The 23,816-nt window shown below is 49.0% G+C and overlaps 1 protein-coding gene across 1 annotated transcript in view; it reads left to right on the top strand.

Annotated features, from left to right (window-relative positions):
• Positions 1-23,816, top strand: part of LOC146869340 (solute carrier family 12 member 6-like) — a 395,891-nt gene that overhangs the window by 301,136 nt on the left and 70,939 nt on the right. The window contains exons 10-11 of the mRNA XM_085651058.1: positions 1,943-2,041; positions 16,711-16,768. Coding sequence (XP_085507184.1) covers positions 1,943-2,041; positions 16,711-16,768 — 157 coding nt within the window. The remainder of the gene's footprint in view (positions 1-1,942; positions 2,042-16,710; positions 16,769-23,816) is intronic.

Genomic DNA, 23,816 nt, shown 5'->3' with positions numbered 1-23,816 from the left:
CTCATCCTGGTTGCTCCAATGTGGGGACGCCAGCCATGGTACACCACGTTACTAGAACTTTCCGTGGTGCCGCCTCAAAGACTGCGGCTAACACCCAAACTTTTAACACAGAACCATGGCGAAATTCAGCACCCAGATCCGCAACAGCTGAACCTGGCGATCTGGCTCCTGAAGTCTTAGAGTTTGGCTACCTGAACCTGCCTCCAGAATGTATGAATATCATCAAGGAGGCCAGGAGACCCACGACCAGAGCTTGCTATGCGGCTAAATGGAAAAGATTTGTCATTTACTGTAAAAACAATGACATTAATCCGCTGGATGCATCCATTCAGAACATCATCTGTTACCTGTTACACTTATACCGATGCAATCTGGCATACAGCTCCATCCGTATACATCTAACCGCCATAGCAGCCTATCTTCAGAACAGGCAGCACCTCTCTTTATTCAGAGTGCCTGCCATCAAAGCCTTCTTAGAGGGACTCAAAAGAGTGATTCCTCCAACACACCCACCGGCACCGGTATGGAACCTGAATGTGGTCCTCACCAGATTGATGGGTCCACCTTTTGAACCTCTACATTCATGTGAGATTCAATTCCTCACCTGGAAAGTAGCTTTCTTAATGGCAATAACTTCGTTGAGAAGAGTTAGTGAACTCCAGGCACTAACCATTCAAGAGCCATTCATACAGGTTCACGCAAACAGAGTTGTACTACGTACCAACCCCACATTCATGCCTAAGGTGATATCGCAGTTCCACATGAATCAGACTATTGAACTGCCTGTTTTCTTTCCAAATCCAGAAAATGTCGCAGAGAGAATGCTCCATACACTAGATGTAAAGAGGGCCCTCATGTACTGTATAGACAGAACAAAGGATTTTAGGAAAACAAAACAACTGTTCGTTGCCTTTTCTCCACAACACAAGGGCAACGCCATTTCCAAAGCAGGGATAGCCAGATGGATCGTTAAATGTATTCAAATTTGCTATGAAAAAGCTAAACGCACATTAACGATTCCCCCAAGAGCCCACTCAACACGAAAGTTAGGGGCGTCCATGGCTTTCCTAGGCAACATTCCTTTAGAAGAAATATGTAGAGCAGCCACATGGTCCACTATGCATACATTTACTAAACACTACTGTGTAGATGTACATTCAAAACAGCAGGCAGCTGTAGGACAGGCTGTTCTCAAGACCCTTTTTCAGACTGCTGCAGCTGACACGGGCAGCCGCCGCTAATGGAGAGACTACTATATAATCTATGCACAGATATGAATTCAGCAGCCCACATGCCTCGAACCGAATATGCTACTTACCAGTATGCATCTGTTCTTGGCATGTAGGGCTGCTGACATTCATATCGCCCACCCTCCTCCCCGGCGCCTGTAGCGTCTGCAACACTCAGAATTACTGTATAGCATGGTCATCACTTACTGCATCTACTCCATCACTGCCAAAATGGCGAAAAACAATCTGAGGATGGAGAGGATACCCATGCGCACTGTAGTCCAGGGGAGGAGCCACCTATCTCGTGATACTTCGAAGACTCTTCCAGGACAACAATGTGCAATCATCCGGACCCAACACTAGGCGGCGATCTATGCACAGATATGAATGTCAGAACAGATGCATACTGGTAAGTAGCATATTCGATATAGTTTTCTTTGTTCACACCACGTGTGGCTCCACCCCCTATTTCCATAAATATGATAAGGGGGTGGGATTGTTGTGGCTCAGTGTGCCCGTTTATTAGACGAAAGGTAGTCTGAAACATGGGTTATGTTTGATAATAAAACAATTGTCAAATGTTAGAAATGCAATACATGAGGTGCTGCTGTTCCCTCTCTGCCTGTGCCCCAGCCTTTCTTCTGATCACCTGAAAAAGGATTTTCCTGTTTCTGCTGTTGCCTGTGTCCTAACATTTTGCTTCTACCTCCTAGGCATCATGGCTGGATCCAATCGCTCTGGAGATTTAAAAGATGCTCAGAAATCCATTCCCATTGGCACCATTCTAGCTATTCTTACTACGTCTTTTGTCTGTATCCTTGAAAATTAATAAGGACCAGAATTTGGGGGCTCAGGGTGCTGCACAATTTCATTATTTACAGACAAGGGATTCTTTCTGCTGGCGAAATAAGGACATTTCGGTGGAATGAAGGCTCTCTCTGTTTTCTTTTTAACACTGTATGGGCTCTTTGAGTCTCCAGAAACAGGCAGGAATAGCTGAAAATGAAAACCTGGAAGCCATACACAGGGGCAGTTTCTCTTGGGTCCTTTATATGCTACATGGATTTCTTCCATCTTGTACAAGAGCTCAGACGGCCATTACAAGAAGAATGCCAATGGAAATGAAAGATTCTCTGATTAATAGATGCATCCCCTCTCCAAGCAGAGCACTCCTCCTCCACTAAGAAAAGCAAACAGCACTAAAAATAGGGGTGACTTAATGCTTTACCCTCTCACTGCTTTCTGAGAAAGCAGTCCACTGTGCCAGAGTAAAAGGGGACTCTCAAAGAAATCGACGGATTCTGTGAAGTCCTCTCCACTCTATATACATGTATGTGGTCTACGGCCCATACAATACAATTGTGGCGGTTCAGTAAGAATTCTTGAAAAGTTATTAGTCTGTGCATCATAGCTTTATGTCTGGGATTTACCTGGATCAACATTTTTCAGGGATCCACAAAGAATTAGCTTGCTTACTCATGCAAATCTATGCATATCATTCATTTGCATGCCCCGGCTTGCATATTGTCTGCATAGCCAGCAGTCTGCTTGAATACGCTTACTATGGATCTACATGTGCACAGTTATGTATTTGTGGCACATAGAACATTTGTTCTCTCTGGTGAAACTCCCTTCTACACAAAATAGGATATAGGGATGATTACTCCCTTTTTCCACCCTGCAAAAACACTTACTACTGATGTTAACATGAATGCTTTTATGTGCGTTTCCAAGTGGGAATTTGCCTGCAAAATGTTTGTGCATGCGAAGGCATGTATAGCGTTTTGCATGCCACTGAACACCTTTCCCATTCCGTCCCCAAAACGAGTTCCACCGGGCAGTCCTCCGGATTTGTGGATCGTTCCCATTGTTATCTCCTATTACAGGTACAGATATTTACTGACTCGGGTTCTCTGAATCTGGATTGTGACATCTACGTGTGCAGATTACTTTTTTCCACCTACATTTTGTTGAGGTCGCCAATATTTTACGAATCAGGAGGTTAGAAGGAAATGTTGCTGCTTGCTGTTACAAAATCTTAAACTGAGACTGAGGGGGGATATTCACATTAAACAAGGAGCTGTTTAAACCATGTAGACACTACGAAGAGGTGTTTGGTATGTTAGCCTTTGATATGTTTTCTCATTGCAGCCTTTTCATTTCATTTGTCATCGCTTCCTAGTGCTTAGGGAACACTCGCCATGTGCAGGTTAGGTAGAATATCTAACCTTACTCTCATATTCTCAGCATTTTGGAGTCCGATAGATTATCCTCTCCACTAGGTAGAAAATGTCAGCTGTCCTAGTTTGATAGCAGCAAGGAAAAGGTTTTAACACACAAAATGGAAATAAAGGAAAGAAATTGTAAATGGAACATTTCATGTAACTGTGATAGCAAGTGTGGTCTAGTTCATTGTTGGGATGTTTGGCATAATGGAGACGCTGCATCGAGCTCGCGATGGTGGCATTGCAGCAGTTAGCAGTTGGCAGAGAGCATTGAGCTTCTGGCCCCTTTGTGAACAATGACATGAGCTTTCATCTTCTATCTTTGAAAGGGGGCTTCGGCTGCATTAGTGCTACTTTCACCGGTAGCATAGGCACCCCCGGGGGTACTCATTGCATCGGATAGTCTGCCATTTTGGCCATGTAGTATTGGCCCCCCTACTGCCCCTGTCTATGTCTGCTTGGAGATTTGTCTGCTTTGTATTGTTGCCAACTTCTTTCTGTGGGAGTTTTTCATTTCGAATGGAATCCTTGCCCCAGAATATTTCTGCAGGCAGTAAGGGTCATCTGAAAGGGACTCTGTATTGATGTGATCAGACAGTTTGCAGATCCGCCCCCTATTTTTGCCTTTGCCCATCCACAGCAGGAAGCCTTTAATGCTCTGGAAACGGGGTACAATATTCATGATCATCTCTTCCAGGACTCCTCTCAAATGTCCTCTTGGTGGTCTTGTTCTCTTAGCCCTGCCCCATTGGGCTACTTACGTCTCCTGTGCCCTGTTTTGAATTCCCAACCTGATGATGTTCTCATGGCTCTCCGTGGGCCCTTGCTGTGTAGCCTGTAAGGTGGTCTGTTCATACTTTGATGGCTTTTGTGCGGATGACGTCTTTTCTAATTACCGCTGCTGGAGTATCCTCAGGCTTGTGAAGATAAGGGTATCTGTCACTTTTAAGAACTTTCACAACATCAGTGGAGTTGTCTCTGTGCTCATATTCCTGGACTGGTAGGGCATAGTGGCGCAATGCCTGGCCTTGGTTCTGAAACTAACATCCGGTGAAGTCTAAGATTACCAAACCACAAAAGGGGTCACCTCTCAAGATTAACAAAGGGATAGCACATATAAACCGATATAGTGCACTAACCTTTTGGTGAACTTGCTCCTTTCACGTCTCAGCTCCGTCTGGTAGCTGCTGCTGTGGCGGCTGCTGACACCTGGTCAGGAGTTCGAGGCCCTCCTCCACCACGCCTTATCCATGGTGGGCTAGTGGTAGAGCGTAACAGCTCTGCTGCTTGACTGCCCTTCTGCCTCTCCTTCTGCTTTTCTCTCTCGTTATTTTTTCCTGCCTCTGCCTTCTGCGCTCTTGCCTTTCTTTCCTTCTTTCCTGTTTTTCTTCCTCTGTCGCCCCTGCCGCTGTGATCACCGCAGCCCAGCTGACCCTTCCCGCTCCTATGTTTTGGCACCTCCCAGCTCCCCTGCATCACCATTTAATGGCAGCCGTGCAGCAAGCGTGCTCAGGTGTGTCAAAGACATGCTGGCTGTGCCTGGACCGCACCCAGTACCAGGGACCCTAGCTCTCAGATCTTTCACCACTACGATGCAAGCACCCTGCCACCAAGCGTCGCTGAAGGAGATAGATGGACCCTTCTCCTGCCGGAACTGCAACCGCACCTTCACCCATGCCAACACACCTACTCTTCTCGCTGTTCAGCCGACCAACAGCACACCCGACCGGCTCTACTGCATCCTCCTGAACGTGCAATCCCTCCACAAACACACCACAGAAATCTGGGACCTTCTTTTTTTTGTTTTTTTTTGTTTTTTTTGGAAAACCTTTATTTAACAGTATGTGCAGACAAATACGGGCCTACAACCCTCAGGCCGGCCTCGACAATAAAGGGCACATCAGCAAGCAATTATACAACTCAGCAGCATATCAGTACAAGCACGAATAGACCCGGTCACGTTACACACAATTGTGCCGCCGAGCGCCAGGATGATGAGGTTTAATTTTTATAAAGTTTTGAAATAAGTCCATAGCAACAGGTCTGGAAGGATCCGAATCAAAGCAATGCAGTTAGGACTATAGTGGGCAACGATCATCAGAAGAGTCAGCAAGCATTATCCGTAAGGTAATCAATCGCACTCAATGAAATCAGGATAGAAAAGAAGCATATCACATGACGATCCCCAAGCACTACCCACGAGTTCCCAATCCTCCCATCGACCCAAGAAAGAAGAAAGGAAAGAGCAAGCGAGAAAGGTAAAGAGTAGAAAGGGAGAAGAGAAAAAGAGAAAAGAAAGAAAGAAAAAGGAGGCCCATAGAAAAAACCCAACAAGGAAATATACCCCCCACCCTACACGCATGCAGAGGCTACGGCCTACCCCCCCTAGCAGTGTGTCTGTCGCCCCAAAAGAGTACCCGAAATGTAGGAGAAGAGAAAGAGAAGAAAAAGAAAAAGAATGTCACGGTTGATCGGAGGAGGGCCAAGGATCTATTCAATGCAAGCAAAATCGTTATCCGCGGTCACCCAACCCCAGGCCCCGACCTAACACCCATGCTACATGTACCTCCAACAGTCACAAGTCCCAGTCCCAGCCATATACGTATCAATGTGCAACAAGAAAAACCCCCTTCCTCAGCCTTGGCCCCTTCGAATCTGCAGTCCAACAGAATCCAATTGCAGTACAGCCAACCTGGACGGGATGGGCCACCATGGAGTCCGTTGCAGAAGTCGAGGTGTAAAAGACAAGTCAAACTGGAGTGAAGCTCGATAGTAAAGGACCACAGAATGCGCCACTGCTATGCCGTGGCTAGTACAACAGGGAGCAGGACGATGCATAAGTTCCAGAGTAGCGGCCGGCCGATGTACAGGAAGCAAGTCCAGGAGGACGCTCAGAAACGTGGCACCAAAGGACAAAAGAGATGGGCAAAACGGCGTCTGAGACACAAGCTCCGGCCATACCAAGGGAGCAGTATTGTCAGACTCCTCCAGGGCAGAGCCGAAGAGTACCGCAGCGGGCACTGGGACACGTCCCCCCGTCACTGCCACATACCTCAACTCGGGTGATCCACCGACAGTCGACTGAAGATGTGGCTTAACATGCCGCACTGGAGAATCATCATGGCCAGCTGAAAAAGTCCAATCAAACCGGTCCTCCAAACCAGTGGCAGAGTCGTGGAAGGCCAACCGCAGGTCCTCCAGTGCTGCCAGGATGTCGCGAAGCCCCAGCGGTGGATCAAGGATGGAGGGTGCTGTTGCGTCCGCCATCTTAGGCAAGCAACCATCGAGCGCCCCGGGAAGCAAGCCCCCTTCACCAGCCATCGGTATCTGGAAAGTGATGAGCTCTCTGCGGGGCCCTGGTGGTGCCGGAAACGTGGAGGCAGCCGGTCGTGGAGAGGCTTCAAGGACAGGGGAATCTGTGGTGCAGGGAAACCCACCGGCAAGACCAGGGTTTCCGATGCGGAAGATGGCGTCCGCTGCTGTAGGCTGCAACAAAGAAGCGATCCCGGCCCTCTCCCAGCTGGGCCGGGATACAGTATACGAGAGCCGGATACAATGTTGCGAGCGGGGCGCGCTGGGCAGCCGAGCATGGAAAAGGCTGCTGTGAGAATCCCAGCGCCGCGCTCCAGGTCCGGTGCACCGGCTCCTCCCTCTCCACAGCGGCCGCTGCTATCGTTGTCGCCGCCGGCCGTCCCCACTAAACAATGGCCCGGCTGCGACCGCTTGGAAGGCCGGAATGGAAACCGGGGCTCAACTCCGCCGGGGCAGCTCCGTTCTCGACCGGAGTCACAGTAACGTGGTCAGGAACGTGGCGCAGGTAAGCGTAGGGCTCGGAGGCGCAGGATTCTTGCCAGGATATCGACGAAGGGCGCAAGGGTCGGCGGAGCCGAAGAGCTAGGCGGCCATCTCGGCTGCAGGCTAGGCTCCTCCCCCCATCTGGGACCTTCTTGATGCCGCCTCTCCCGACATCGACTTCTTTCACAGAAACCTGGACCAACCCCAGTTCTGAACCGGACATTGCCATCACCATCCCCGACGGCTATGAAATCACCCGCAAGGACCGCGCTGACCGACCAGGAGGAGGCATCGCCATTGTGTACAAGAACACCCTCTGACTGGCCACGCACTCAAATGACTCATACGACTCAACGACAACCATGGAACACCTCCGTTTACAGATGCAGACCAACCCCAAAACCTCCCTCCTCGTCTACAGACACCCAGTCCCTGTCCACCATCCTTTGACACCATCATAGACCTCATCTCACCCCAGGCTCTCGCATCCACTAAGTACATTCAACACGGAGACCTCAACTTTCACCTAGACAACTCTGGTCACCAGAAAATGGCCTCCCTACTGGAGAACCTCGCCAATATTGGGCTCATGCAGCTAGTGACTGCACCGACCCACACAGCCGGACACATGCTCGATCCTGTTTTTTCTGCTAGCGGGAACATCACCTACAGCCACACCACCGAACTCCTTTGGACCGACCATCACTACATACATCTGGCCTTCGCCACGCCCATCGTACACCACTGCCCTCATTGCCCCACCCCTCTGTCGCACCTGGAACAAGGCCACCGAAGAACGTCTTTTCGACCTCCTCGGCATGGCCAACCTGCCAACATCAACAGATGCTAACACAGCAGCTCTTCACCGATAGATCTTCAACTGCGTCAACACTCTGGCACCCCTAAAGAAAACATCAGGCAAGCAACACTTCAAAAAAAGCCAGGTGGTTCACTCCCGCCCTCCACAAGTCCAGACGCACCTGCTGATGACTTGAGACTAGATGGAGGAACAAAACCCAAGAAACACATGCAACCTTCAAATCCGCCGTCAACGCACACCACCTTCTCCTCAAAACCTCAAAGCAAACGGCTTTCCAAGACAGGATAAATGCCAATGCACACAACAGCAAAGAATTCTTTGCCATCATCAAGGAGTTCGCCAGGCCCAACATCGAGATTAGACATCCCTCCCTCCCAAGACATCTGCAACAAACTCAGCACCTTTCTTCCACCAGAAGATCCGGCAGCTCTATGACGGTTTCAACACCCAAGACCCGGCCACTACACCCATCACCACTGCATGCAACCACGCTGCACTCCAACAGATCGTGCTCAACTGGACTCCACTAACCACAGATGACATACTCAAGACAATGAAGAGCATCCAGTCAGGAGCCCCATCGGATCCTTGTTGTACCACATCTTCCACAGAGCAGCATCTTCCATCAGCCCCCACCCAGGTTCGCTGCTCCATCAATTGCTCCATCAAATCCCCCACCTTCCCCAACGACTGGAAACACGCTGAGAACAACTGCCTGTTGAAGGAATCATCCGCTGACCCAACAGACCTCAAGAACTTTAGACCCATCTTCCTCTTCTCCTTCCCAGCCAAAGTCCTCTAGAATGCCATCAACACCCAACTCTCCGAGTTAATCAAAGAAAATCACATCTGGACACCTCCCAGTCCGGTTTCCGAAGCAACCACAGCACCAAGACCACACTCCTCACTGCCACCGATGACATCTGCTCCCTCCTCGACTTGGGCGATACCACAGCCCTCATCCTACTGGTCCTCTCGGCCGCCTTCTCCCACCGCACCACAAGACTTCACTACACCGGCATTTGCAACAAGGCACTGGACTGGCTCCACTCCTTCCTGACCGGCCGAACACAGTGACTCAAACTACCCCCGTTTCTCTCAGAGCGTATAGAGATCAGCTGCGGAGTGCCCTGGGGCTCCTCCCTATGCCGCACCCTCTTCAACATCTACACGGCTCCCCTCACAACCATCATCAGAAGCCATGGACTCAACATCGTCTCCTATGCTGACGACACCCAGCTGATCATCTCCCTAACCAACGGACCCACAGCTGCCAGAATCAACTTTCACAACGGAATGAAGGCAGTTGCTACCTGGATGCAAGACGGCTGCCTGAAGCTCAGCTCGGACAAGACCGAAGTACTCATCCTGGGACCTACCCCCTCAGTCTGTACCTTTTAGGCCAGATTACCTTACCAGAATTGCATGCAAGATCTTTCATCAAACCCTTCCGTCACTGCTTTTAACTGCTTAGATCTTGACTTCGTGGATTGCAGATTTCTGACTCTCTCTAAATTACCTGGAAATGGACATTTTGAAAAAGGGAAATGATCCATCCATAGGTGCAGGAAACCACTTCTTCGGATTCCTGCCAAAACCATCATTAAAAGAAGTCGGGCAAGGGGACTTGATTTCACATAATCCATCTGCTCATCACTTCTTGCCTTCTCCCTACTTCAGCCAACCTTTCAGGGTGTCCCATCACCATGACATCCCCATGACATTCCCATTAAAGGGCATTGTTAGTGCTAGGAATGGCCTTAGCCCAGAGACCCTTTTTCACAGAAATTTAAATGGTGAGATATAAGCATGTGCCTCAACCAGCAGCCACATGTTATCCCCATAACACACAAACCCAACCTTGTACGTATCATACTAATTACCACACGCCCTGAAACTACAGAATACACTAACTGAAGCAGAAAAGGTTTCAAGATAATTAATCACTGCATTAATCCCCTGCCTGACCCACCTATTCCACACTCTACAGACAAGATCAATGCCATCAATCTCTTCTTCAGTGAAAAATAAGGAGCATCCAACAGAACATTGACAAAACCAAGTCTTCTCCTCTAACATCCACTCCCTAGTTTACAATTTAACAATGGTGACCTTCAAAGCCCTGTCTCTCACAAATCTTGCTGACATACCCAGCTCCCTCAAAGCCTTTACCTATGAAGATGATGTCGCTCTGGGGAAGCGCTCTCACCCCCACTCACCATTATCAATGCCGCCCTCATTCAGGGCATCTTTTCAATAGCTCTCAAGACAGGTCAGATCCACCCAATCCTAAAGAAATCTACATTAGACCCTGATGACCTCTCCAACCACCAGCCCATACCTCGCTCACTCGTCATTAGCAAGATCACGGAAAAAGCAGTTTATGTTCAACTCCCTTGTCGCATCAGTGCTAACCATCTCCTACATGACTATCAGCCTGGCTTCAGATCATGCTGCTGCACAGAGACAGCTAACATACAAGTCTTGCTGCTGCATGGAGACTGCTAATGTACAAATCACAGACGACACCCTCCAAACAGATAAAGAGGCCCCTGCCTCCCGATACTGCTAGACCGCTCACCTGCCATCAACTAAGCTGTTCATACAAACCTCAACCACACCCTGGAGTTTTGAATGAGATTCAAAGGCAATGTTCATCACTGGTGCTCCTCCTAACTTTCTAGTCGAAAACGGTTTGTTCACATAGGCACCTCCAGGTCCCAGAAGATTATTGTTACCTGCAGAGTCCGACAGAGTTCCATACTGTCTCCTGTCATCTTCAACCTGTTTGAATTCCTTTGAGCTCTATTAGCAGACAACATCGGCATTCACCAGTATGCCCATGACATACTGCTCCTACAGAAACTCTCCTTTGCCCCAGACATCCAACATCTCAAACTTTGTCTGCACCTCATTCAGACCTGAATGTCCAGTACCTACCTGGATCCTAACTCACACAGTAATAACTAACAAGCTGTCCTCTCACTCGTTGACTGAGCTTGCTTTTGACCCTGAACATTGCTCCGCTGCCTTTTTGCCTAGGTTTGCGTTATGCAGTTACACATACATATTTTTTTCACAATACTATTCTAAGCCTTTAAGTTAAAGAAGTTCTGCATTTTGGTGTCTAGAGAAGCTGTTGGACACATTATGTGCCTGTCAAGTTTCCATCAATAAAAGTATAGGTTGTTTCCACCATTCAAGTGATGAAAGATTTCTTACACGACCTCAGGAAAGTTTTCTCATTTCTCAAGTGAACCACATCATCTGGATTGCTGGTTATAGTTTTGACAAGATTAATGGGGGCTTTGGCTCAGGGCCACTGTCTTCACAACTCTGACGTGTTTATCCCAACATTCAATTTTCAAACGCAATTAGTGAAATAGAACACATATCAAACCAGAAAATTGCAGAAACATTCACTCTCCAAATATCGCAGCTTTCGTATTTGAGACCTCTGCACCTGGGATAAGAGCAAGCGAATATCTACAAATGCTCTAGAAACAACTTGTGAACCTCATAAGCTGAACTAGTAGCTCTGTTATTGGAGTACAATACCCTTTCTTCCTAAAGGATTGTTGCTATACTGATTATCAGTCCTAAAACACTTTTCTTAGTAAAGAGATAGATTAGCAAGGAAAATTGTAAAAAAATTGAAATCATTAATCATCAATGTATTTTTCCCGTCTTTGTTCCTGACAATTTATCGGACAAATGCTAAACAGTGTTCTCTTAGCTTAACTACACCAGGGCAGAAGGGGAGGTGGGATGATACACACCAGAACTATAAATGCAAAAATATGGACAGTGAAGGGAGAAAGGCCCAACATTAATCTAACACAACAAAAAATAATAGCAAAAAACATATACAAGCACTGTTGCAAACTAAAAGATGTGAAAAGGATAGTAAAAGCCACCCAAGATGACAAACATTGTGTAAAATGTTGGTATAAATGTCAATTTACAAGGGTGGATCATTTTAGAGAAAAACTATTTCACAATTCGTACTATGATTATGTACCTAACTACCAATCAATTTTTTTTCAAGCATCTTGGAAAATGGCCAGGGCGCTATAATTTTGAAGTCCAACACAAACACATATTTTCAAGCTTTCTGTAAACATTATTGTGTAGCACTAATAATAAGGTCTCATCCGTGAGTTCTCAAAAATTCCCCCTTTGCCCCCCCCACTGCATCTTCTGTTCCCTTTAGATAATCACTTCCATTTACAATATTTAAATCTTTAAAAAAAGGTATGTCAACAGTAGCTAACAACTGTTTTTCAGCATTCCTAAGCCTCATTTTTCTAAAATGATGTTCTCTGTTGTATTCCTGATCACAAGGCAACATTAGGTGAAATTTAATATAATTAAGACCCCCAAACAAATCACTGCCTGCAAAGGGAGTGAAAGGCTAAAAGTATTGTCTGCATGTGTTCTGAGATAGATTAATAGAATGTGAATCTATTATTGATGTGTTCTAGAAGTATGTTTGGATGTGAGTAACTATGAAACTACTATTCCACTTTTTTGCATTGACATGAGAATCCAGAGGCAGGCACCAGAAACAGTATAACATTTAAGTGACCAATTTTAAAGAATGAAAGGCTGTCACAATCTCGTTCTGAATGTTTTTTTTTGCTTAGGAGAACACAAGCTAGAAGTATTATGTCTCCCCAGTTAGGTTTCCTATGGGGGATGTTCGGATCTTTTTTCCGGGTATCCATTTGCTCCTATGAGGAGCTCAGAAGATTATGGCAAAATTCCTCGTTAACGAAGAGATGCTTAAACCTTCTGCTCTAGAATGATCCTTGCCACTGCCTATAATTAGGGCTCCCAGTTATATAGTATTTTTCTTATTTATTTTTTTTACATTTCCATCTAGATTTCTCCATATTTATTTTTTGTTTTTATCCATATTTATTTTGGATTTTGTGAACAAATGAAGATTACAGATTAAACTGGTATATTTCCACATTTATTTGATAAATATGCACTCATGCTTTAATGTCTGCCAAGTTTCAGTGATCTGAACACCCGCAGAAGATAATTCAGTCTACTTATATAAAAATATGCACATTTTAGTATCAACCATGTGCATATCTTCTACTGTTTAAGCCTCTTTGCTAACATTCCTTTCTTTTTTAACCCCCCTTACCTATCAATCCACACAGTTATTGGCCTGGCAGTCATGGCAGAGAGTATTTAAAATCATTAAAAAAGCAACCCAAGTTCCAGTTTTATCCACATTTAAAACTAAATACATTCAAGGAAAATAAATTATTTTTTGTCTTTATTTGTCTGTAAAAATCAATAAAAACGGAAATCTGAAAGAAACAGTTATAGATTCCTTACCGTAGAATTACCTCCAGGCATAAGACTGGATCCGGGAAATTTTTCATCAGCAGTACTCCTGCGCGACGGAAGAAGGCGTTGGTCGACTCCGCGTTCGTTGTTGGCGTCGTGGTCACCGGGATGACGTCACTGTAGCTACATAGACGCCGCCTTCACGTGCTGACGTCAGTTCTTCCTTTTACCGCACCAGCATGCGCAGATCCGGAGAGAGCCGTACCCCCAGTCACTTTTTGACTGACTTTTTCTCGATGTTTGTCGACATCGATTTTTGAGTCCATCGACTCCTGGTGCACAAGGGTTGGTGACGGATGTCGGTGACGGATCCGCACCGCTTGTGCCTCTTCTGCCTGGAGCGCGACCCCAAGTCGTGCTCCGACTGCCAGACCATGAACCCGAAGTCTTTGTGGGACCTTTCCCGAAAGCTGTTCGAGGCCCGGCAGTCGGCTCCAGGCCGCTCGAGGTCCCGATCACATAGGAGGTTGAGGGACCGGTCATGGAGCCACCATCATTCTTCTTCCAAGTCTTCGCACTCAGGGTCAGATAAGTTGAAGCACAAGAAGAAGTCGAAGAAGCATCTTCGCTCTTAAACTTCTCCCCATCAGTCGGGCGACGCGACGAGGGATGCGGGTGGTGCCCCTCCCGCGGCTCCGTGTGCAGAGCCCAAAAGGTCGACTCCGGGTTCCCCCCCTTTCCGACAGGTGCGAACCCTGCCCAGCTTCATCAGTTTTACGAAGAGACGCATGCCATCTTTGGGCAGCCCGACTCCGCCGGCGTGCCTTCAGGCCCCGCGGACTCGGCTGGAGGCCCTGGGCCTTCGACGCCGGCGACTCCGCCCTTGGCACCGCAGGGTTCCCTTGGATCTAGGCCTGGATCCAGTTTGGCGCCGGTCGACCTAGTCACGCCTCCCTGGCGCCGATTCCACCGGCACCACGTCTGCAGCCAGTGTCGGCTGAGTCCCCAGCAGACGTCAACCCCGGCCTGAACCTCGGGGTAGACACAGAGCCGGGCCGGCGTCAGCGGGTACTTTTTGTGCCCCTGTTCTACCCTTTGAGACCAGATTGGCAGCCATAGGAGGGTGAGGAGGACTGGGAGGGGTCTGGAGACCTTTTAACTGACCAGTTAGGTTATGAACCGGACTGGAGAGAAGAACTGGGGGAAGCCAGTGGTCTGGATTCCTCACCAGACCTTGGTGTCGGACAGGTGGGTTTTGCAAATAGTCTGAAGGGGCTACTCCCTCCCCTTTGAGACTACCCCTCCAGCCATGCCACCTCAGTACCATTGCATGTCGGAGGATCATCTGGCCCTTCTCAAACAGGAAGTTTCGGCACTCATGGCCAAGGCGGCCATCGAGCGAGTTCCTGTCCTAGAAGTAGGTCGTGGTTGCCATTCCCACTACTTTTTGGTGCCCAAGAAGGACAAAGGCATGCGTCCTATCTTGGATCTCAGGAACCAATGCTGGGGCTCTGGTTAACTTTAACCGGGTAGTAGGTCTTCAACATGTCTTCTCCCTCTAGAAGGGAGGAATACCATCCTCATCGCCAGAAATGGTGTGGGGGTAGTATTCCAAAGTGTTAGACACCTTACACGACATGTTTTGATAAAGCCAAACCATAGTTACCATAACCGTGCGGATTATAAGGCACTTTAAGAGTATATGGTAGGCGATATCATAGAACAGCTATAAGGACATGGTTCCGAAAGCAGCAGACAGACTCAGCTCATGCTAGAGCACCATCTCACATGTTACCAAGCACTCTGCCTTCAGGATTGTTAAGGCCTGCCATAGGAGTGACTGATAGGTTACCCATGTGTCTATATATAAGGTAGGTATAGGAATACTACACCTAAGCAAGGGGTGATTACACGACCTTGCCCCAGCTGAGTGATCAGCCAGTTGTGTCATAATGGAAGGCCAGCCATGGGTGGCATAATACATGCTGCAGCCCCTGGTAGGCCTAGGGTACACCTATGCCCTGGGTACCTAAGGTACACTGTACAGGGCCCTAAATGGTGATCCTTACCAATTGGGTTATGCACCTAAAGTACATAGTATGAATTTAGAGAGAGAACAGCTGGGCTGTGGGTCTGATTAGCAGTCGAAAACCAGTGAAGCAAAAGCAAAAAGTGGGGGTGAACATAGAAAGCAGACCCTACTCTCCTACAGATCGCACCAAATAATTCCGGGTGGACGACTAGCTTTTGTTGTTTACGTTGGCGATAAGAAGGGTCGGGCCATGCACAAATGGACCATCTCCAGGTGGGTGGTTCTGTGCATCAAAGCTTGCTATTCTTTGGCAAAGAAGGAGCCTCCGGTGGGACTGCATGCCCATTCCACCAGGGGGACGGCAGGTACCACTGTTTTGGGACGGGGAGTTCCCCATCATGGCATCTGTCAGGCAGCTACGTGGGCATCACTGCACATGTTCACCAAACACTACTGCCTGGACTGCCAAGTCCAGAGAGACTGCTTCTTTAGTTGTTCTGTTCTCCAAGACTTTCTGGTGTAAACTTAGTTTGCAGACCCACCTCCGGGGTTGGTATTGCTGGGGTATCTATTCTAAGATAAGGAATCTATAACTTACTGTTTCTTTCAGATAAACAAGTTACTTACCTTCAGAAACGATACATCTGTAAGAAACATAGGTTAGTTATAGATTCCTTATCGCCCCACCCATCCTACCCTTTCTGTGAACTTACTTCTAAGGTTAAGGACTTCCTTTCAGGGCCCTAGTTTTGTACACCAGTGGTCAGTGTCTTACATGGCTCTGCGCTTCTGGCGTGGAAAGTCGTGTACAGAACTGACTTCAGCACACAAGGGCGGCGTCTAAGTAGCTACCGCAACGTCATCTCAGGGACCACAACGCCAACGACGAACGCAGAGTCCACCAACGCCACCTTCCGACGCGCAGGGGTACTCCTGACACAAAACCTTCTGGATGCAGTCCGACGCCTGGGGGTAATTCCAAGGTAAGGAATCTATAACTAACCTATGTTTCTTACAGATATATCGTTACCGAAGGTAAGTAACTTGTTCAACAGGGAGCCTTACCTATAATGGAAACTTTGTAAAGTGTGTGAATCTTCTTGGCCTTTCAGTATCCAGTGGAGAGATCTCATTTGTAGTGGGAAAAAATTCCTGTCATTCAGAGATACTGCGTTCTTCCCTGGAAGTATGTGCATTCCATTTAATTTGTTTGTGGTGGGTGGGTATAGAGGTGGGGGTTTCTGACCAGCTGTAAACTATGCTCGTATCCAATGATTTTTCCTTGATCATCTGATGCTGCAGATCTGAGTAATGTGGTCTTGTTTGGGGCTTGCGTTGAAGGAGTGGTTCTCAGAGACAAGTAAGTAAGATATCAGTTCCCAAGATCTCTTAGGAATAACATGTTTGAGACCAAAGGCGAAAAATGCTGGTGTTGACGAGATGATTAAAGCATTTACACCTTCATTAAACGCTATCCGTTAATTGAGATGAAAAGGTCACTGGCAAAGAGTACCTTAAAGTCTTCATTGAAGAATTTGCTTCTTGATGGGTGTTAGAACATACTTGCCACCAAGAGTTAATTTAGGGATTGTTCACCTTCGTTGAAGTGCTGTCTTCCTGGGAAAGTCAATAAAAAATGCCATTCTCAACCTTTGGATTTTTCTAAAATTCACGTATTTTGACATTTTCTTCATTGTTTGACGTGGAATTCTTGCTAAAATGCTATATTCAGTGATTTTAAGGATAAATAATTTGAATATAATGGCGCATGCTCCCCATCCACCTGTTTGCTCGGGTTTGCACTCAGTAAGTGAGGTGGACAATTTTTAAGTTTTTATTTTTTAATTTTAAATAATGTTTATTGATATTGACTTTAGTTTACTCAGCCTCAAGGACAATGGGCATTATACATATTATTTTATGACCCTATATTACAATGTAACAACTACTGCACTTGACACTGATATAAAGCTGTTAGCGATGTCCCTACGGATGACTGTAGTTCCATATAACACTATTATCATACATTTTAACACTTCTGTCATGTACCAGATGAAGCGTCTTGATGGACCGATGAGGCTATTCGTGATATCATATTTATTTTAGTGTATTTTAACAATTTGTAGATTGTGGGTTCCGGACTAATTATGTTTGCTTGCGGGGGGAATTAGGTGACGGCCTGACCGCATGGATGTACAGATATGACTGTGCTATGCATTCGTCCTGGTTATGGGGGAGGTTGGTAAGGGGGAGGTGAAGAATGCAATCATCAGAAGGAGGGGGGGGTCAACTACTATTGGATGTTGAATTGATTCTATTTAGACCCTGGTTCGGATGGAGCCTGGTGCAGTTTTGATTCTATTAGTGTTAGATACGTTTGCCAGTCTGGCAGTTTTGGTAACAGTGGGGTAGTTGAAAGTATTGCTGTGTACCAACTCATTTTCCACCACTAGTGCCCCGCGGAGGTTGGTAATCCATGGGTGTATTTGTGGTGCTGAGTTCGACTTCTGGCACATAGCCAGCCTGCATTTGGCTCGACCTAGTGGTAGGTCTAGAAATGTGTTGATGGTTTTACGCCATGTTGTGCTTGGTTATGCCCAGCAGAAAGTGAAGACCATATGCTACAATCGTTGTAGCTGTGGCCTCGGAGAGTGTAGTGGCCACCTCATTCCAATATGCTGTTACCTGAGGGCATTCCCACACCACATGTATAAACTTGGCTTTGGGGTCGTAGCAGCAGGGGCATATATCTGGGGAGTTCTTGTACATTTGTGCCAGCCTGTTTGGAGCAAGGTATGTGGGGTGGAGGTAATTAAATTGAGTATATTTAATTCTGTCATTTGTAGAAATTATTTTAGGGAACCCTATGGACTGCGCCCACTATTTGTCAGTAAGTGTGGTTGATAGTGCCGCATCCCAGTATTCTCTGAGTGGTGCTAAGAGGGATAGCTTGGCTGGTCTCAAGGAGTTATACAACATAGTGATTCTATGGCAGGACCGGAGGCTTCGGATTATGCTACATTCTCTCTTCGCTTTATTATAACAAAACATCCAGCAGCCAGAGATAAAGCCATTGTCATGAACCAGAAATAAAAACTCCAACTCCCTACAACCCGGGAGATACATAAGTCCATAGTCCTTCCACCATTTCGATAACAGGTCCTCATAGTCCCCTGTCTGTCTCCTCTCTTCCTCTTTCTGCGCTGCTTCGCAGCCAGTTAAGTGCTCCTATATATTCTCTTTGTTATCAGTGGCTTTTGGTATTTTTTGTGTGGGCTTTTCACATGCGTTTCCTATTCTTTGTGTGATTTGCATTTTTCTTTGCAGATTCCTTTGTTTCACCGCGGGAGCGCTTTCCTTCGCTCCTTAAGCGGTTTCGGCCCCTTGCGGTGCTTGTATTGCCCGCTAGAGGGACTCAGCCCTCTCGTTGCTCTCGCAGCGGCGCTCTTCACGGAGGAGTTGCGCTGCGAGAGCTACGAGCGGTTGCCTTGTCCCGGCTGTCTCACCTTGACGCCCGTCCTGGGTTGTATTTATCCCGCATACCATTCTAAACGCCCCGGCGGGGGTCCGTATTGGCCTTGGAAACTGACACGCTCATCTGAGCGTTGCATTTGCACGAAGACCCGCTTTGATTTCGGCACGCGAACGCGCCCTCCTAAACCTCACGCATCTTGCGGTACGCGCGAGGGAGGCAGCAGGCCCGGTCAACTCTTGAGGGGCCACGCGCGTAGGGGGTTTTGTGCTGCGCCTATTGCCACCACTTGGTTGCCCATAATCTTAGTAACAGCCTGCCTCTAAAACTATTGGAGGGCTCGTCCCTCTATTTTGTAATTTCCTTAGTGTTAAGGAGAGAGGATCACCTTGGGTTGTTTGTTCTTGCAGTGTGTGTCTGGAGGTTATTAGTGTCATGGCTGATCAGGCTGATTATTATGAAGAGGAGGTCCAGGGTTTTTCCCCTTGGGATGATGATTTTTTTGAGGCGGTGGACACCTCCATTTATAGAGTAGTCAACGAGGTGGTGGGTCCCATGGAACAACACCTATCCCAGGAGTGTGCAAAATTAGCGGCGCAGCGTTCTGAACCCCCAGCTGAGCCTCTCAAACAGTCCGGGGAGAAACCTCCACCTCCTAAGAGACAGTGCTTTGAGGGTGAAGATGTGGCTGCTTTTGAGTGCCTCAAGTCCCCTTTTGGGGATTCGGCGGGACCTTCCGTTCCCCCGACTTTACCGGCGGATGTCCCGCAGGAACCTATAGAACCACCCTCGCCTGCGACGGGCGACGATGGTATTTTAGGGGATACTGATGACGAAGCGGGGTCTTAACGGCCTTGGCTCCCGTCAGCCACCTCTTCCACCTCCGCGTCTGCGAACCCAGAGGACGCAGACATGCTTAACCCGGATGAGATTATGCATCCCCGTTCGGCGGCTTGGGTTCCTGGGGATAAGGTGGCCAGGTTTGTGGCCAGTAGGCTCCGGAAGCACTAGAAAAGGAGGCTCGGGGTTGTCTTCGGGCGGAATGCCCCAGACCCTCGTTAGAAAATAAAATCGCATTTACGCCGGAGCTTGATCCCAAGATGGCTACGTTTTTGGCTAAATTTGTCAAGGATCCGCGGAAAGGCATCGACCGGTCTTGGCGTTCCTGCCAAGATAAGTTGTTGGACGCCATGGGCCCCATGACCAGAATACTGGACATGGCTGAGGAGGCGAAAGTCTCAGGATCGGCCATTTCCCCGTAAGTTCTTTCGAATTGGGCCCAGCGTGCCATCGTTTTCTTAGGCAATGCTAATTGTGCTCTATCTACCGAGCGCCGCCGATCGCTTCAGATAAAACTAGACCCAAAACTTGGGGACCTGGCATCCTCGGAGGCTGGTGCTGTGGCACAAGGTGGCCTCTTTGGAGACCCCTTTGTTAAAGAACTGGGGAAGTTTGTGGCAACCTTCACGTCACTAGATAAGGCACAGACCAGTATTAAGCGGGTTTTCAACCAGTGGGTGTTAGACGGACCGGGAGGGTCGGCCGAGGACAAGGGGAGAGGTCTCCGGGGAGAGCCGTCTCCAGCGATCGTACAGATGAGTAACTTCCCCCCCACAGATACACACCACACAAGGATAGGATTTAACGTTCTTTATAGGCGATTTCTTGAGGTACGATGAAATGGTACAAGGAGGTCTGGACTCAGGGGTCCCCTCGGTTCTAGTCTCTTGGTTTGGGAAAAGGGGGTAGCGGGACAGTCTGGTTACCAATCTGGTAGCTGAGATGGTATGGTGGGTGGCTCACAATCCTCGAGCTCGGTGTTCTAGCTTGGACGGGCCGCGGCAGCGCCAGCAGGTCCCGGTGAAGGTGGTCGTTACACGGTCCGCGGCAGCGCCAGCAGGTCCCGGTGAAGGTGGTCGTTACACGGTCCGCGGCAGCACCAGCAGGTCCCGACGAGGATGGATGATGCAGAAGGCCGCGGCAGCGCCAGCAGGCAGGACGATAATTCACAAGGCAGGGCTACGGCAGCGCCAGTAGTCCGTCAAGGCTGAGTTCTTCTCGGTGTCTCTCGACTCCAGGATACAACTGCCTTCCTGCTCTGGAGCTGCCCTAGTTATAGGTCTGGCGCCCTTTGATGTCCGGACCCTCGCACTGGGAGGTCGGGGGGGTCCGGGATGAGGGAGTCCAGACACCCAGCAGGGGGTGGAGCCAGCGCCCGGGGGAGCTGGAGGGCGATCGGCACCTGGCGGGGGAGAGCCATCGACACTTCTTTCTCCCATTGACCTGCCAAGTGGTCCGTTCACCTCCTGGGTGGATGGTGGTGCCGGGATGTCGGGGCCGGGCCAGGCCCAGGGTTAGGGTCGAGCTGAGGCCACGTGGCCTCGTGGCGCAGTGTCCAAGATGGCGGCTGATCCGGCCGGGGGAGCCGGTAGTGGTTCGGCCCCATGATACATGGATGTCCGGGGGCAGGAGTTCCGTCGGGAGACGGGGTACGGGTTGCCCTTGTGGGTAACACCTGGGAGTCCGGGGCTTGGGCCTTGTCATGCGGGGAGGGAGCAAGCCCTTCATGTGGCCTGTCCAACAGTGGGTTTTCCGCGGGGCCGGGAGACGTAGGGGCCGCTCTTCCAGCCGAGGCAACCAACAGAACTCCGGTAGGGGGCAAGGCTCCACTCGTGTTCAGTATACCACCTCGGCAAACTTCAATAACTTCTACCCCACAAGAGGGCAACGCTTCCGCGGACGTGGAAACTTCAGGTCCAACTCTGGGGCCACTCCCTCCGGTAAGTGTGCTTCCAGCGGATCAGATCCGCATTGGGGGTCGGTTGGCATGGTTTCGGGATGCTTGGGCGGAAATAACTTCAGATGCTTGGGTTCTTCAAACCATTCGCGGGTTTCACATAGACTTTCAGGGGGAACCCCTGCAGGAGGCTCCGCCTCACCGGATCTCTTTCAGCGCCCAAGATGCTCAGTTGATCGAAGCGCTCTCCGCGTTGCTCGACAAAGGGGCTGTTTGTCGATCAACACTCCATCCCTGTGGTTTTCTCAGCAATATTTTTTTGGTCGACAAGACCGATGGCAGGCAGCGGCCGGTCATCAACCTCAGAGAATTCAACGGCTGGGTGGTTTACCGGCATTTCAAGATGGAGGGTATCCATCTTCTACGGGACGTCCTCCTGCCAGCCGATTGGATGGTACGCCTCAACATAAAGGATGCCTATTTGGTAATTCCCATCCATCCTCCACATCGTAGGTTCCTACAATTCTGTTGGAGGGGGCAGGTATATAAATTCACCGCCCTTCCGTTCGGTCTGTCTTCCTCACCATGGTGTTTCACCAAGGTCCTCCATCCAGTGGTGGAAGTTCTCTGGGCCCAATGGGTTTGCATGATCGTTTACTTGGACGATATGCTGTTGATGGCTCAATGTCCGCGAACCCCGTTTCACAGCTCCAATTGGCGGTGTCTCTTTTGCAGAACTTGGGCTTTGTAATAAACGAAAACAAGTCTGTTCTCCAGCCTTCCCAGAAGGTAACGTTTCTGGGTTTCGTGATAGATTCCGTGCAAGCAACTTTGAGCCTTCCGTCACGGAAAATGGAAAACATTTGTCACGAGTTGCGTCAGACGATCTCCAAGCCTCACATCTCCTTGCGGAAGTTGGCACGGCTTGTGGGCCTTCTTTCGTCGTCCAGTCAGGCAATCTTTCCGGGGCCCCTGCACTATCGAGCATTGCAACGCCTCAAAGCTTTCCATTTAAGGAAAGGAAAGTCTTACGACCACATCATTCCCCTCTCGGAGGAGGCCAAGGAGGAAATTGCGTGGTGGTTGTCTCACAAGGAGGCCTGGAACGGTCGGGCAATCTTCGGGTCAGTCCCGGACCTGATCATAGAATCCGATGCCAGCAGAACGGGCTGGGGCGCCAGGTGCGGGGGTTTTTCCATCGGCGGGTTGTGGTCTGTCGACGAACAGAGTCTCCACATCAACTGTCTGGAACTTTTGGCAGGGTCCTTCGCAGTTTGGTGTTGGACCAAGGACAGAGTGCAGTCCTGTGTTCTTCTGAAAATGGACGTCTCAGCTGTTTGTTACGTCAATCGCTTGGGGGGCCCCCGGTCCCGGGCTTTAGCGAATTTGGCAAAAGATTTTTTGAGTTTCTGTCTCGATCACCATATTTCGGTCACGGCAGAATATCTCCCGGGCCGGACAAATCAGGTAGCGGATTGGCATTCTCGGTACCTGTTCGATTCCAGTCTATGGAAATTGGATCCACCGATCTTCCAGTGGCTCCAGTCGTTGTGGGGTCCCTTCTCAGTGGATCTCTCTGCCAACCGGTTGGACAATTAGATTCCTTGTTACTTCAGCTGGAGGCCGGATCCGCTGGCGGCAGCCACGGACGCTTTCCTTCAGCCTTGGTCGGAGGAGAACGGTTACGCGTTGCCCCCGTTTTCAATGATCACTCGGTCGGCGGCCCAAATTCGCCGTCAAAGGGCGGAAGTAACCATGGTGACACCGTGCTGGAGGTCTCAAGTCTGGTTTCCGGTTCTTCTGGAACTTTCTTGGGATTTTCCAATCTTACTCCCCCTGTATCCTCATCTGCTTCGGAATCCGGACGGGATGTCGCACCATCTGGTCACTCAGGGGCGACTCCGTCTCATGGCATGGCGCCTTTCTGGCAACGCTGTGCGCTGCCAGGCCTTTCGAGATTGGCTGCGACGCTCTTGTCTAAGGCCTGGGCTGACAGTACCACGAAACGTTACAGGTCCGCCTGGTTTCGATGGGTTCGTTGGTGTGTTCGAAGGGACCTGGATCCCGTGGTCGGGGATGTTGTTCACGTCTTAAATTTTCTGGCCAATCTGGCGACCGAGGGCCTGGCTTACTGCACGGTGAACGCGATTCGATCAGCAGTTTCTGCAGGTCATATTCCGGTGGATGGCAAACCGCTTG

This window comes from Triturus cristatus, chromosome 1_1 (assembly GCF_964204655.1).
Source record: "Triturus cristatus chromosome 1_1, aTriCri1.1, whole genome shotgun sequence".
NCBI lineage: Eukaryota > Metazoa > Chordata > Amphibia > Caudata > Salamandridae > Triturus > Triturus cristatus.
Note: the sequence above shows the minus strand (reverse complement) of the source record. Positions and strands in the feature narration are given on the sequence as shown.